The sequence below is a fragment of the Somniosus microcephalus genome, chromosome 18 (genome assembly GCF_052327205.1).
Source record: "Somniosus microcephalus isolate GS21.2 chromosome 18, FLI_Smic_1.0, whole genome shotgun sequence".
Classification (NCBI taxonomy): domain Eukaryota; kingdom Metazoa; phylum Chordata; class Chondrichthyes; order Squaliformes; family Somniosidae; genus Somniosus; species Somniosus microcephalus.
The window spans coordinates 31906801-31923812 of NC_141004.1; the positions used below are offsets into that span (position 1 = coordinate 31906801).

General features: G+C 46.3%; 1 protein-coding gene across 1 annotated transcript in view; it reads right to left on the reverse strand.

Moving 5' to 3' along the window:
- Positions 1 to 4090: 4090 nt before the first annotated feature.
- Positions 4091 to 17012, reverse strand: part of cfap276 (cilia and flagella associated protein 276) — a 40970-nt gene continuing 28048 nt past the window's right edge. The window contains exons 4-5 of the mRNA XM_086011317.1: positions 6518 to 6720; positions 4091 to 4355 (exon numbers count right to left, since the gene is read on the reverse strand). Of these exons, the coding sequence (XP_085867443.1) occupies positions 4285 to 4355; positions 6518 to 6720 (274 nt within the window). The 3' untranslated portion in view covers positions 4091 to 4284. The remainder of the gene's footprint in view (positions 4356 to 6517; positions 6721 to 17012) is intronic.

Below are 17012 nucleotides of genomic sequence, written 5' to 3' on the forward strand. Positions count from 1 at the left end.
ACCGGCACCCGGCTACCGACCATAGAGCATATATATCAGAAACGCTGCCTACGGAGGGCACGGTCCATCATCAAAGACCCTACCCACCCCAGCCACAGTCTGTTCGCCCTCCTACCATCTGGAAGACGCTACAGATGCATTCGCACCCGTACGACCAGATTTAGGAACAGCTTCTTTCCCAGGGCTGTCATCCTACTGAACTCCACAAATAAACACTAAAGCCTGCACATCTGCCAATGCACTTTATTATGGTCATATTTATGCTAATATACTGCAAGCCACATGTATAAATGTATGTTGAATGTTTAAGTGTCCTAATCCAAATTGTACACTCTCGGGAGCCGCAAGCCTACATTTCGTTGTACTGCACTTGTGCACTAACAATGACAATAAAAGTTGATTTGATTTGATTTGATTTGATTTAAGGCTGACCCCAGAAGTAACGGCGGCGCCAAACTCATAACGTTGGGCTCCTCTGTACTTCCAGATAGGCTTGAACCCAACTATAAAATACAAGCTTGAATGTCCATGATTTGTATGAGTGGTGGGCAAGAAATGTGTGAGTTTCATTTTTATTGCAAGACTTGAAAGGTATAAAGCATGTTGCAGTATGAGCAGTGTGGCTAGGTGGGTTAGCACTGTGTTTGTGCAGTACAGTGGCAAAGCCATGTAAATTTACCAGTATACTTAGCCAGGTTTACTCTTGGATCTGGGTGCGGTAATGATGCTGTAGAGCATTAGCAGCACGTTTGGACAAGATAATATTGGTGTAGTGGAGTACAGCAGTGTGTGGGCAAGGTTAAAGGTGATGCAACAGTGATAAAGTGAAGCATAGTAATGATTTAGAGGATGATTAGTGGTGTGCCTAAGTATGGTAGTAGTATTGTAGGTGTGATCATTTTAGACAGAGTGGTGCTCTGCTAGAGTTGAATGCCTCATAGAGTATTAGCACATCTAAAAAGTTGAAACAGTAACTTTGACCAAATATGGTATAATACCAAATCTAAGTTGACCTGATTTGTGAAACTGGGACATGTCTGCAAACCTATTAATGGGTCCGCACCTGCAACAACAATAGATCTGTCATATTGGGACAGTAAGCTGTCCCAAAACAGTTGGTCAGGACACAGGGACAAGTATATTAAAATTAGGACTGTCATGGTCAAATGTGATCATCATAATCATAATCAATTATAGACCCAAAGCACAATTTTAAAAAGAAACAGAGCTTACAGTGGCTTTATCTGCATAGCCAACTTCTTCCTACAGTGTGGATGTAAGATCTAAATACAAATACAGGTAGAAAGAAATATACATATATATATATATATTTTATAGGGGGATAAATAGTCTTCTGCTGGGCAATGGCTGTTGCTATTTTGAGTTGGCCAAACAGTGACCCTTTAAGAAGGAAAAGGACATGCGTGCATTATTTCACATGCCTGTATTCTAGCAACAGATTTCTGTGCATAAATATACATTTTCTTGCGGTGGTCTTGTGAAGGTGAGAGTGGGCCTTCATCTTGAACCGCTGTTTGATACAACTGAGTGGCTTGTTAAGCCATTTCAGAGAGTAGAGGTGTCAGGATATGCGACAATTGACAAGTGTGACTCTCAAACCTACAGCTCTCAATTGCTGCAAAATCAGGGAAGCGTTGTCTTTCCTGCAGGCAGTCATGAAGCATGTGGCAGCTTCACTGGAGTCTGCAGCAGATCTCAATTTAAGAAGCAGCTGGGGTCCGACCACCTCAACAGAAGCACAGACAGCAGCTCTGGTGACAATTGGGGAAAGAATAGAAAGCAGCCTGCATTGTGGCTTCCAAACCATGTCTCTCAGGGCTTTCAGGATGGACCAGCCATCCACTAATCAGTTTGGACACAAATCCAGGGTCCAGTGGAATGCTGATGGCTGGAGCCTACCTGCCTGATACAACTGTCTCTCAGAACATCAGCACAGGCCAGGACTCTGTCCCTACCCTTTCAGAGCACCACACCAGTGGAATGTGGCAGGGTGATAACATGCTGCCCAAATTAAGCTACAGAGATGCAGCCAACAGTTGCTCTCTGTCAGGAGCAATCTGCCATGAGAGGAGGGCCGCTTCAGACCCGTGATCCTTTTGTTGAGCAAGAGCAGTCAACCACCTCTCGCAATACTGGCCCTCAAGTTGCATCTAGCAGAAGCACTAGAATAGATGAAAGAAATGCATTCTGAGGGGAAGCATTGTGTTAGGATAAAGTAGGTTGGCTTGTGTTCACTTGTAATAAAATAGAATGTGCACTGACATTGTGCTTAGTTAGGCATGGAGGATAGAGTCATACAAGAAAGGGGATGTTTATTTGGTGCTGACTTATTCACTCAGGTAATGATTATTGGGAGAGTTACATAGGAGCAAAAAGGTTGATGTACTGTCATGTTGTAGGATGGGTAGCAGATTGAGGAATGTTTCTTTATTTGAATGTGGGGGGAAGGAGGTATGGCTCTGATGTCAAAGGTAGACTATTTTACACAGAATAAAGGACTTCAGTGGTAAAATGTGCTCCAATGTCACTTGCAACAGTTACTGAGGAGTTCTTTGAGTGCAGGTCATCGTGATACTCTCCTCCATTTAGTTCTGGTGCCAATGGAGCAATGTCAAAGTCCAGCCTTTTTTGAGTGGCGGATTGTGAACGGCACAGCGGGCTACAACTATTCATGACACCTGATCTGAAGCATAATACAGAGCCCCTTCTGACCTGTCCAGGGGACGAAAATGTGCCTTTAATACCCTGATGGTCCCTCTTGATGACTAATTTAGTCGAGGCATTTGCTTAATTATAGCATTCCTCTACTGCTGCCTTGGCCACTCTTTGTGGGGTCATTATCCATGGGAGCACAGGGTTATGCTTTATCACATAAAACTATCAATTTACCTGATGTTCTTCCCTGAAGAGGTCGCAGAGAGATAAATTTCCAAGGATGAATGCATCGTGACAGCTTCAGCATATAAGGTGTTGACATGTAGGATCTTCTGCATGTTGTCACACACAATTTGTATACTCAGGAAGTGCAAGCTCTTCCTGTTGAGATAGTTGAGGGACTGTTCTGAGGGAGCATGCAAAGCAAAATAGGTTTCATCGATTGCACCCTGGGCCTTGAGAAAGCCAGCAACTTCATGAAATTGAACACCCCTATCTTGCTGTGATGTCAAAGGTGATGAATTCCCCAGCTCCCTTGTTAAGTTAGTCACCCGAGGAATGCATACCTGTACTGTAGCCTGGCTGATATTACAAAGATCACCCATGGCTGCTTTCCTGGATGAGTATGGTGGTCACTTTCATAGCCACACAGAGTGCAGTATGGGCAAATGAGCATGGCTGCAGGTCCTCTTGCAGTAGGCCTATTGCCTCTTTGGTGAAACGTACTGTTCTTCTACACCTCTCCTCAGTAACATCCTCATATGCCCTGTGCTGCCTGTATATTCTATGCAGGGGGTGGGGTGGTGGTGAGGAGGGGGTAATGTCTGGCTGCCTGACTATTCTTAGCTCAATCCTTCTGCTGCTCTTCTGCCACCATGATAACAGCGTACAAGGGTATGCTCACAGAGAATGTCACATCTGCTTCTGAGAAGCCCTCACTGTGGATAGGGGTTGGGGAGAGAGCAAAAATCTGCCGATGGTCAGACCCTGTCAGAAGCAATGAGAAACAAGTCCAAGTGTGTATAGGCAGAATGGTGTTTCCTCGCTACAGAAATTGCTAATGAATCTCTCCAGGCTCAGAAATTCCTCACTTCTGCAGCTGCGCCTTATAATTCTGAAAGTTTCCCTCAGTGCATTGTGAGTGAAAAATCCTGGAAACGCAGAGCAGCAGCACCACTGGCCTTCAGTATACTATATGTAAATGAGGGCACTCAGGACTAGGCGGATGGATTGCGGGAAGAGTCAAACAGCATGAGGCAACCTAAAGGGAGTGATATTGTGTCAGAAACCTGGTGGAAAGACTTATGGCCGATTGTACTTCCACACAAAGTTACTTGTCCCGATTATGCGCCAGAACTTTGCTTGGAAATTCACCCTCAAAAAGCTGAAAGGTAAAAAATTTCATAAAACGACATTTTGAGTTTTCTTATTGCAATCATTTAATTCTCTTACAACTTGAGGAAAAGACCTTATTTTAAGATGCTCCTTCACAGTATTGCTGCTGCGTGCTCCTTATATTGCAGTGTCAAGTTGAAGATGATAAACAAAGTCTCAATCAGAATCTTGGTGCAGTAGTATACAGAATATTATACAGAAACACCTATCGATTCAGATTGTAAAGAAGCCACCATCAAATTTCCGAGAATATCCTCCATTGGTGGCAGCTGTGTGTTGGCTTGCTGTGAAGAAAAGTGAAAGAAACATGTAAAATTAAGTCTAAAGAAGACAATCTCTTCCCCAACACAACTTTTTTTCTATTTTCTTCTGAAGGACGTGACTCCAAAGGCCCAGAAGCATCCAGCTCTGGGATCATATGTAAGTGTCTCAACAGTGAGTGCCAGCAACATGTTTGAATGTGATGGAGGACCATCACATCTAAACTTGACACTGTCCTCTCTGCATGCCCACATGCAGGCAATTACCAGCAGAGCAGAGATCAGAACGTTAGCTGACGTTTTTGTCCCCTCTTGCATGGACACAGATCCCAAATGCAGTGCCCCGCCACTATCCTAGCTGAGGTTTCAGTATGGAGCAGGGATCAAACGCTTCCTAACATGTATGATTCAGTAATAAAACATAAAAGCCTGGCTTTTCCTCAGACCTTCTGTTGCTACGTCGCCATAACTTCTCTGCAACTGCAACGGAAATGAAGGGGAGGAATTTTTACTTACCGACGCGTTGGGAGTGGGGGAGTCCGGTAGCGCCCGGGAAACCCAGACATTTGGGTGTCCCTACACACTGTGGAGTTTTAACTCTTTCGTTATTGACAGGCTCCCCACCCGGAAGTCAGCCTGATTGACAGGCTTGGCTTCCAGTCAGGCGAGGAGCACTCCGGATGAGGCTGCAGGTCCAGGTAAGTCCGATCCCCGACCCTGGGGTGGGCCAGTCCGATCCCAAGGCAGGTCCGATTCCTGACCCCGGGAGGTCCAATCCCTGACCCCGGGGAGGTCCGATCCCCGACCCTGGGGGTGGAGGGGGGGGGGCGGTCCAATCCCGAAGGGGAGTCCGATCTGGCGGGGCTGGGGGGTGAAGCTTGGGAGGCCAGGAGAAAGCACTCCTGCTCCTCCTGGTTCACAAGAGTGCTCCCCAAGGCTGTCCTCACCTCGCTGCAGCTGCCTGGTTTCCCCAGGCCCAGAAAACCCGGCCGACCACAGTAAAATCCGCAAAACAGGTTAAATCTGAGGCTTCCAACCTCATTAACACATTAAAATGCCAATCCGCCTCCTGGAGTGGGTTGGCTGCCTACCCCTTGTCCCGCCTCGGGTAATACCTGGAAGCTGGCTTCCCGACATGCCTTAAATCTTTGGACATTCAACACACAACCCGCACCCACTCCCACCCGTTCGCCTATGTTAAAATTCCCCCGAGGTCTCCAAAGCATTTTTGGCAAAGTTATGGCAGTGCAGCAACAGAGAGTCCAAGGAAATTCAGGGCCGTAGTGTGTTTAGCAACTAAGCCTTTAAGAAGCACGAAAATGCAAGGTAAGTCTCAGGAAGAGGATAGTGGGAGGGCCTCACAATTAGTAGTGGGATCCCAGGGCAGGGGAGGCGTTAACTTTCCTTGTGACGTCAATGGCACCCGATCTGTATAATTAAACAAAGTCCCCACCAGTTTCTGGTGGGTGTCCTTTCTGCCTTCTCAGAAGAGCAAGTTAAAATGGAAGACTGCGGAAAGGGAGCAGGATGTCAGCGGGCAACGTCCCCTAGGTGATTTTAACTGCCTGCCCACTTGGTTGCTGCTGGGCAGGCAGAGCTAAAATCGCCCCTTATATGTTGCGTGATGACTAGAGTTTACAATGTCAAAGGCTACAAATAAAACTTCATAATATTACCATAATTTGATGTAGGGTGGAATTAGATACTCTAGTATTCATTACTACTTAGAATTAAGTGTTAAAACTGGTGTTATTGTAACTTCCTCTTATTATTGGATATTTAGAAATATGTTTTACTAGGCGCCATTGAAAGAATTTATATAAAGAATCCAATATAATGAAGCACCATATGAAAATATCGATACTTAGAAACGAACCACAGTCTGGTTCCTGATGTCAGGACTAGTTTGTGAATGGAATTTACACGTGGAAAATATATGGCAATGTTCATTAAGTTTTTTTCACCCCCAATCAAAATGAATCAACCATTGCATGCTGAAATTCTGTATATGCCCTTTTTTCTGTTTTATTGAAGGGTGGGGTAGGGCGGGGGTGGAGGGGGTGGCAGGGGCAAGGAAGTCACATGCCAGCAACTAAGTTTGTCAGGTGACGCACATTGCAGAAATAAGTACACACAAAATTATTTTGATATAACTCTGATCATGCATCACAGAACTGATGTCTCACTTATTGCTCCATCCATGCTATGAATGGATAATTTTGTTGGTGACATCCAAAGTCTTGGGGGAGCTCTTTGATGTAAACTACGAACACCAATGACTTCCTGTTCAGGTGCAAAACCACAAATATCTTTCTGCACTGCATCCTTTGCCATTCTTTTACGAAAATTTTCTTCCTGTTCTTGGTCACTTGTGCTTAACCAACAGCCACTGTAAGTAATTCAGAAAATGCAGCAAACAATTAAGTTGTAGGTTCACAGAGATGATCTACCAGGACCTTAAATGTTTTTGCTTAGTTACAGCATTTCTTAAGTTGCAGAGAGTCAGTGTCCACCACACCAGTTGGCAATGTATTCCAGAGGCTCACTATTATCTGGGAAAAGAAGAATTGCCTAGCATCCAGTCTATTCCTACTCTTGCATAGTTTAAACTCATGTCCCCGCAATCCTCCCCAATCTATTAAACTAGAATAATCTATCAATAGTCTCTCTATCCAGCTCTTTCATTATTTTATAGACCTCTATCAGGTCGCCTCTGTTTGCGCTGCTCTAAAGTAAGGAAACCCAGGTTCTTAAGCCTATCTCAGTAACTAAGGTTATTTTGAAGGAATAAGCCATAACAGAAGGTTAAAGGCTCCTGACAGTCTGAACCTTTGGGAACAAGACAATAGTTACCCGGTACAAGGTGTTCTAATTTACACCTCGTAAAGAAGCACATAAAAGTAACAAACATCTGCCTTCATAAAAATGATACCAAGTAAAGTGCACCTGCTGATTACACCGTTTTTTATGATAAATTTAGAACACCTAGAGAAGCGACATAATTCTGTAGTGCTACCAGCTGAGATGACTGTAAGAACTGCAGGGGTCTGCAGAAAAATGACTAGAGATAATTAGCTTACATCAGCAGAAAACCTTAAAGGAAACATCACTGGAAAAGGGTATAAATATTGAACTCTCAAATGGGATAATAGACTCACTTAAAGGGGCAAAGCGATTTTCGGCTTCAGAGCAAGCTCTGTAAGTCTCCAACTCTTTGTACCTTGGGGAACAAAGGTACTGTATTTGATTTTGGTGGATATCCTGAATAAACTTTAAGAACTGTAAAACTGTAGCGAAGTTAAGATTTGAGAGTAAGGATCTCTGATAAGATTGTAAAGCTTTCTCTTTTTGGAACTGTTAATGTTGCAATTGACTCACCAACTGTAAATTATATGTCGGTTCTTTAATAAATCTATATATTTTTAGAATTGTCTCACATAATACTTCTGTATCAAACTTGTGAACTCAATCTCTGTACACTCTTTGGTGAGGAGTTGCAGAATTCTGGGGGAATTTTCCGGACCCTCATAATATCCGGAACGTTACAGTCTAGCTAAACTTATTAAAAGTGCTACCTGGAGGACGGTAACATTTTCAGGTTGTTCCTTTCCTTTAGGGAGAGATAGTCCGGACCTTTAGACCCAATTAAGCGTCTTTAGGATTCGGCTACCTCAAACTTTAGTTGAAAGTGAACACCTGAGGAATACGCCTGATCCGGGATAGCCCTAAAGGGGCTAGGACTAGTAATTATCCTTTCAATTTAAGCTAGGAATTATTCTCATAGCTCTCCTCTGGACCTTTTCCAAGGCTATTATATCACTCACCATGTGAGGAGACCAAACTGGGCATAGTACTTCAGATGCGGTCTAACCAGCAACCTGTGTAATGATAGAACGTTATCCTTCGATTTATACTGAATGGTTCTATTAATACTTACCCAATATTGGAGTATTGTGGACAATTCTAGGCACCACACTTCAGGAAAGATGTAAAGGCCTTCGAAAGGGTACAGAGGGGATTTACCAGAATGTTACCAGGGATGAGGAACTTCAATTATGAGGAGAGGTTGGAAAAGTTAGCGCTGTTCTCCTTGGAACAGAGAAAGTTCACAGGTGACCGAATAGCGGTTTTCAAGATGATGAAAAGTTTTTGATAGAGTAGATAGAGAAAAATTATTCCCTCTGGCGAGTGGGTCAATAACCAGATGTCATAGATTCAAAATCATTGGCGAACGATCTAGAGGGAAGATGGGGAGAAATTTTTTCACTCAGAGGTTTGACAGGATCTGGATCGCTCTACCTGAAAAGGTGGTGGAAGCTGATTCCATAAATAATTTTAAAAGGGAGTTAGACAGGTACTTGAGAATGATGTACTTACAGGGTTATGGACAAAAAGCAGGGATGTGGTACTAAGTACGACTGCTCTTTCTAAGAGCCAGCACAGGCTAAATTAAAGAACAGGACCTCAAGGGTTATAATCTCTGGATTATTACCTGAGTCATGTGCAAATTGGTGTAGAGATAAGCTGATTAGGGAAGTAAACGTGTGGCTAAAGGAGTGGTGTGGGAAAGAGGGGTTCCATTTCATGGGCACTGGCACCAATATTGGGACAGAAAGGAACTGTACTGTTGGGACAGGCTCCGCCTGAACCATTCTGGGGCCAGGGTCCTAGCAGAAAGGATAAATAGGGCAGACACAAGGACTTTAAACTAGTAAATGGGGGGCAGGAGGACTCGGGGGAAATTGCAGTAAAAATACTACAAATAGTCATTCAAAAACAAACGAGACCGGAGAAGCAGCGGACCTGCGAGGGATCACCAGAGGCGGCGGAGGTACTTAAACAGCAGCCCGAGGCAGCGAGGCCCAGAGCCCCGAGACCGGAGAGGCAGCGGACCTGCGAGGGATCACCAGAGGCGGCAGAGGTACTTAAACAGCAGCCCGAGGCAGCGAGGCCCAGAGCCCCGAGACCGGAGAGGCAGCGGACCTGCGAGGGATCACCAGAGGCAGCGGAGGTACTTAAACAGCAGCCCGAGGCAGCGAGGCCCAGAGCCCCGAGACCAGAGAGGCAGCGGACCTGCGAGGGAGTACCAGAGGCGTAACAATCCAGGTTCCGGGAGAGAGGTAAAAAGTAATCCAAGTGTGACGTCAGCAGGAAGCAGGTAAGTGATTGGTTGGTGAGTATTTCTCTCTTTTTTAAAACTTTAACTCTGTTTTATAGTTTCTAAGGTCTCTCTGGTGTAGCGGGGACTGTTGGTAAACTATTTAACTGTAGTGTAATTAGTGGGATTGATTGATTTAATTTAAACTCAATTAATTAAAGGGTAAGTCATGGTAGGACAGCCCGGCCCTGCGATCTGCTCCTCCTGCGAGATGTGGGAACTCAGTGACACTTCCTGTGTCCCTGACAACTACGTGTGCAGGAAGTGCACCCAGCTGCAGCTACTGACAGACCGCATTGCGGCGCTGGAGCTGCGATTGGATACATACTGGAGCGCTCACGATGCTCGGGACATCAAGAATAGCACGTTTACGGAGTTGGACACACCGCAGGTAGAGGCTGGACAGGAAGAAAGGGAATGGGTGACCAACAGGCAGAGTACTAGGCGCAGGCAAGTAGTGCAGGGGTCCCCTGTGGCCATCCACCTCTCCAACAGATATACCACTTTGAGTACTGTTGGGGGGGATGGCTTATCAGAGGAAGGCAGCAGCAGCCAACTTCCTGGCACCAGGGGTGGCTCTGCTGCACAGAATGGGAGGAAAAAGAGTGGTAGAGCTATAGTAATAGGGGATTCAATTGTAAGGGGAATAGATAGGCGTTTCTGTGGCCGCAAACGAGACTCCAGGATGGTGTGTTGCCTCCCTGGTGCAAGGGTCAAGGATGTCTCCGAGCGGCTGCAGAACATCTTGGAAGGGGAGGGTGAACAGCCAGTTGTCGTGGTGCATATAGGCACCAACGATATAGGTAAAAAGCGGGATGAGGTCCTAAAAGCGGAATATAGGGAGTTAGGAGGTAAATTAAAAAACAGGACCTCAAAGGTAGTAATCTCAGGATTGCTACCAGTGCCACGTGCTAGTCAGAGTAGAAATTAAAGGATACTTCAGATGAATACGTGGCTAGAGGAATGGTGCCAGGGGGAGGGATTCAAGTTCCTGGGACATTGGAACCGGTTCTGGGGGAGGTGGGACCAGTTCAAACCGGACGGTCTGCACCTGGGCAGGGCTGGAACCGATGTCCTAGGGGGAATGTTTGCTAGTGCTGTGGGGGAGGGTTTAAACTAAAATGGAAGGGGGTTGGGAACCTGAGCAGGGAGACAGAGGAAAGGGAAACAAGGATAAAAGCAAAAGATAGGAAGGAGAAAAAGAAAAGTGGCAGTCAGAGAAATCAACGGTTCAAATCAAACGTGGCCACAGTAAATAATAATTCTAATAGGTCTAAGAGCATTAAAAAACAAGCCTGAAGGCTTTGTGTCTTAATGCGAGGAGCATTTGTAATAAGGTGGATGAATTGGCTGCGCAAATAGAGGTAAATGAATATGATTTGGTTGGGATTACGGAAACGTGGCTCAAGGATGGCCAAGACTGGGAACTCAACATCCAGGGGTATTCGATATTCAGGAAAGATAGGCAAAAAGGAAAGGGACGAGGGGTAGCATTACTGGTTAAAGAAGGGATTAACACAATTGTAATGAAGGATATTAGCTCTGATGAGGTGGAATCTGTATGGGTAGAATTGAGAAATACTAAGGGAAAAAAACATTAGTGGGAGTGGTATATAGACCTCCAAACAGTAAGGCGGAGGTTGGGGATGGCATTAAAAGGGAAATTAAAGAAGCGTGCAATAAGGGCACAGCAGTCATCATGGGTGACTTTAATCTACATATAGATTGGGCTAACCAAATTAGTAACAATACTGTGGAGGAGGAATTCCTGGAGTGTTTACGGGATGGTTTCCTGGACCAATATGTCGAGGAACCAACCAGAGATCAGGCCACCTTAGACTGGGTATTATGTAACGAGAAAGAATTAATTAGCAATCTTGTTGTACGAGGCCCCTTGGGTCGGAGCGATCATAATATGATCGAATTCTTCATTAAGATGGAGAATGAAGTAGTTGACTCAGAAACTAGGGTCCTCAATTTAAATAAAGGAAACTACGTTGGTCTGAGGAGCGAGTTGGGTAGGATTGATTGGGGAATGGCACTCAAAGGGTTGACGGTGGATAGGCAATGGCAAATATTCAAAGACCGAATGGATGAACTACAGAAGTTGTTCATCCCAGTTTGGCATAAAAATAAAAAAAAGGTGACTCAACCGTGGCTAACAAGGGAAATTAGGGATAGCATAAGATCCAAGGAGAGGACATACAAATTGGCCAGAAAAAGCAATAATCCTGAGGATTGGGAGCAGTTTAGGATTCAACAAAGGAGGACAAAGGGATTAATTAAGAAAGGGAAAACAGAATATGAGAGTAAGCTTGCAGGGAACATAAAATTTGACTGTAAAAGCTTTTATAGATATGTAAAGAGAAAAAGATTGGTGAAGTCAAGCGTAGGTCCCTTGCAATCAGAATCGGGGGAATTTATAATGGGGAGCAAAGAAATGGCAGACCAACTGAATACATATTTTGGTTCTGCCTTCACAAAGGAGGACATAAATAACCTCCCAGAAATACCGGGGAACATAGGGTCTGATGAAAGGGTGGAACTGAAAGAAATCAGTATTTTTAGGGAAATCGTGTTAGGAAAATTGATGGGACTGAAGGCCGATAAATCCCCAGGGCCTGATAATCTACATCCCAGGGTACTTAAGGAAGTGGCCCTAGAAATAGTAGATGCATTGCTGGTCATCTTCCAGAACTCGATAGACTCTGGAACAGTACCCATAGATTGGAGGGTAGCTAATGTTACCCCACTATTCAAAAAAGGTGGCAGAGAAAAAGCGGGGAATTATAGACCGGTAAGCCTGACATCGGTAGTGGGGAAAATGCTAGAGTCCATTGTAAAAGATGTAATAGCAGAGCACTTGGAAAGCAGTGACAGGATCGGACAAAGTCAACATGGATTTACAAAAGGTAAATCATGCTTGACTAATCTACTGGAATTTTTTGAGGATGTAACTGGTAAAATAGATAAGGGAGAACCAGTGGATGTGGTGTATTTGGACTTTCAGAAGGCTTTCGATAAGGTCCTGCATAAGAGGTTAGCGTGCAAAATTAAGGCACATGGGATTGGGGGCAAGGTATTGACTTGGATAGAGAACTGGTTGGCGGACAGAAAGCAAAGAGTTGGAATAAACGGGTCATTTTCCGAGTGGCAGGCAGTGACTAGTGGGGTACCGCAAGGATCGGTCCTAGGACCCCAGCTGTTCACAATATATATTAATGATCTGGACGAGGGAATTGGATGTAATATCTCCAAATTTGCAGATGACACAAAGCTGGGTGGGAGGGTATGCTGTGAGGAGGATGTCATGAAACTCCAGTACGATTTGGACAGGTTGGGTGATTGGGCAGAAACATGGCAAATGCACTATAATGTGGATAAATGTGAGGTTATCCACTTTGGTGGCAAAAACAGGAAGGCAGATTATTATTTGAATGGCAATAGATTGGGAGAAGGGGAAGTGCAAAGAGACCTGGGTGTTCTTGTGCACCAGTCGCTGAAGGTAAGCATGCAGGTGTAGCAGGCGGTTAAGAAGGCAAATGGGATGTTGGCCTTCGTAGCAAGAGGGTTCGAGTACAGGAACAAGGATGTCTTGCTGCAGTTGTACAGGGCCTTGTTGAGACCGCACCTTGAGTATTGTGTGCAATTTTGGTCACCTTACCTGAGGAAGGACATTCTTGCCATGGAGGGAGTGCAGCGAAGATTCACCAGGCTGATACCTGGGATGGCAGGAATGACGTACGAGGAGAGATTGTGTCAATTGGGCTTATACTCACTGGAGTTTAGAAGATTGAGAGGGGATCTCATCGAAACCTATAAAATTCTGTCAGGTCTGGACAGACTAGATGCAGAAAGGATGTTTCTGATGGCCGGGGAGTCCAGAACCAGGGGTCATAGTCTAAGGATAAGGGGTAAGCCATTTAGGACTGAAATGAGGAGGAATTTCTTCACCCAGAGAGTGGTGAACCTGTGGAATTCTCTGCCACAGAGGGCGGTGGAGGCCAGTTCGTTAAATATATTCAAGAAAGAGTTGGATATATTTCTTGAGGCTAAAGGGATCAAGGGATATGGGGAAAAGGCAGGGACAGGGTACTGAATTTGAATGATCAGCCATGATCTCATTGAATGGCGGAGCAGGCTCGAAGGGCCGAATGGCCTACTCCTGCTCCTATCTTCTATGTTTCTAAAAGGGAAGAGAGTAGAGTAGCAGTCAGAAATTGAGCTTTAGGCACTACATGTAAGGAGAAAACTAAAAGATGTAAAGTGATTAAACCAGGAGAAAGAAATAGGAAACATGTGAGTAAAGTATCAGAGCTGAAGAACAGGCTAGAGTGTGTGGCCCAAATAAACGCACGCAAACGTTTTACAAATGCACAGCGTATAAGGAATAAATTGAATGAACTGCAGGCACAAATTCAATTTGGAGGGTATGACATGGTAGCCATTACTGAGACATGGCTGCAAGACAGTCAGGACTGGGAACTAAATATACCAGGTTATAAGGTCTAAAAGATAGATAGGGAAAATGGCAGAGGGGGAGGATTAAGGATGAAATCACTTCAATGATAAGGGAGGATTTAAAGAGAGGTAAGCAGCCAGTGGAGACCTTATGGGTTGAAATAAGAAATAGGAAAGTGTCTAAGGCCTAGAAATTCAGTATAGCCACTTTTGGGGCGGTAAAGTCGGGCGGCCGCTAAAGTTTGCGCCCGGCGCAAAGTCGAGCCCCCTTCGCCGATATTCAGTTGCATCGCCCTAAGAGGTTGCTGCTGCGCTAAAACAGGCGATGCACGACTATCATTAGGCGCTAAGCCGGCAGCCCGGGGCGCTAACACCGGAAGTTGGGCGCAGGGCAGGTGCGGCGAGCTGCTGATTGCCGGCAGACACTCTGGCTCCGGTGAGCTCTTAAAGGGGGAGGGTGGATTTGTTTTTTTGACAGGCCGAGACTAGTGTATTTGTGTTTTTGGGGAGGGCTTCTCTCCATCACTTTGTTGTTGTTCCTCCTCCTCCTCCTCCTCCTCCCAAAGAAGGAGTGTTGCAAAACGGCTGCCTTTTCTACTGCAGGAGTGCCCTTTAATTTGCGCTCCCCGCGGCCCGCCTCGGCTGTGTACCGTTCCACTTCACAGTTGTTCGGGCCGCCAGGCGCACAATGGGGCGGCGCGAGTGAAGTTCCGGTTCCGGGCGCACAAAGGGCGTTGCACGACGAAATGACGTCATGATCTGCGTGCTCGACTTTGCGCCGGCGCTAAATGTCTACTGAAGTTGGGGCGAGGCGCAGATCGCGTTGCGCCTTGGTGCTAAGCGCCTAGCGCTCGAGATCTACTCCTCCTAAGGCGCTAACGGCTGGCGCAGCCAACTGAATTTCTAGGCCTAAGACTGTAGTGGCAGTTGTGTGTAGACCCCCTGGTAGCAGCTCTGAAGTGCTAGATTGTATAAAAGAAGAGATTAGACAAGCGTGTAGTAAAGACAGAGTGGTTTTAATGGGGGATTTTAACTTTCATATAGATTGGGAAAAGCAGACTAGCACCTGTCAGAAAAGCAGTGAATTTCTTGAGTGCGTCTGGGATAGTTTTCTACAACAATATGTCCGAGAGGCAACTGTAGTGTATGTACCCGTCTACCTTTAAGAGAACTATTGTATGTAACCGTCCACCTTTAAGAGAACTACTTTAGGTGTTGCACTACTTTGTTGGCTTCTGTATACTGTAATACCGACGGTGACCACACCGGTATATAAGTGCTGTGTCAGGGTTTATTGGGCAGATTCGCCCGGACCTCCGAATAGTAAAGTCCTGTTTTAAGTTACTCTGGTAGTCTGTGTATTAATTAACTAAACAACCCACAGACTTTACAGTGGCGACGAGTCCGATCGTACCCTGCGGCAACAATACTTCCGAAGCAGTTAACGAGCGTCGAGAAGAGGCAACCGCCCTCGTCATTCTGCTGGGAGAAAACTCGAGTCTGCAGAGCTGGAAAGGAGGAAGAATTCAGAGACAAAGACTTCCATCAGCAACAGGCACTGACTGTCCCTTCTGCCACGGTGAGGAGTGAGCCGATCAGCACGAGAAGCAAGCCGGCCACGGTGACTGTGAGTGAGGGAAAAGTAAAAAGAATAACCGGAGGATAAGGGCGGTGCACTCGACCACGGTCGAGGGGGAAAGGAGCCGGACAGAAGTCGGGCCCAGAGGCGCTGAGACTGGGGCAGCGTGGAGCAAGGAAGCCGCGGTACAGACAGGCTGGGGACGCAACGGCGTCGTGAGACAGCTAGACCGCGACCGGCAAAAAAGGCCGGGCAGCGACCGAAGCCACGAAGCGCTGCGACCGGGAGCGTAGGCGCGGGAAGATATAAAAACTCAGCCGCAGCCGGGGAGGGAAGCACCGGACTGCGAGAGGGCTGGGAGGCACGATTGGGAGCCGAGCGAGCGGGAGAGGCAGAGCCGACCAAGGGAGACTGAGCGAGAGCCAGTCCAGCGGCTGAAACTGTTCGCCGTCAACGGGGTGTACCCAGCGCCGGTAGAGCCGAGCGAGCGGGAGAGAGACAGAGCCCGAGCAAGGGGAACTGAGCGAGAGCCAGCCCAGCGGCTGAAACTGTTCGCCGTCAACGGGGTGTACCCAGCGCCGGTTGCCCTGCCGAGAAAAGGGAAAGCACTGAAGCCGACGCGCAGGCTGTGAACCTGAAAGCCAGCGGCCGTCGCCCGTGGGGAAAGTGTACCCCTCCCGCTAGGGAAGAAACGCGGGAAGCCGCCATTAGGCGGGGAAGAAGACAGAAGCGGGAAACCGCCATTGAAGTGGGCGGGGAGAGAAGATAAGCGCGGGAAACCGCCATTTTCGCGGGAACCGCCATCTTGGAAAAAATAAATAAATAAAAGAAAATTTAAAGAAATAATTCGTGGGGTTGTCAGGAAGAGAGGAAGATGCCTAAGCGTGGTAACATCAACGATTTTAATTCCGAGGTAGAAGACTGGGCCACGTATGTGGAACGCATTGAGATCTATTGTGAGGCCAATAAAATAGAAGAAGATGACAAAGCTATAATCTTGCTAAACTCGATGGGCGCGAAGACATACGGGCTCTTGAAGCATCTACTAGCACCAGCTAAACCAGCGGATCAGACTTTCGATGATATTGTGACTGTTCTGAAGGATCACTTGAACCCCACACCGTTGATGTTGGCGGAACGATTCAAATTCTATGCGAGAACGCAAAGGAAAGACGAAAGCAACGCAGAATACTTGGTCGAACTGCGTAGACTAGCGGAACACTGCCAGTTTGGAGGGAATCTGACAGAGGTATTGCGAGACAAGTTCGTGTGCGGGTTGTCAAAGGAAGGAACGCAAAAGCGACTACTCGAAGAGAACGACCTTACACTTGACAGGGCTGTCCTTATTGCTGCATCGAACGAAGCCGCAGCGAAAGGAACGGCGGAAATGCAGCTAAAGGCAGCGGCACTCAGTGTGCAGCAAATTACTTCGGGTACAACGAAATGCTATCGTTGTGGGAAGACAACACATGACCAGAACCAA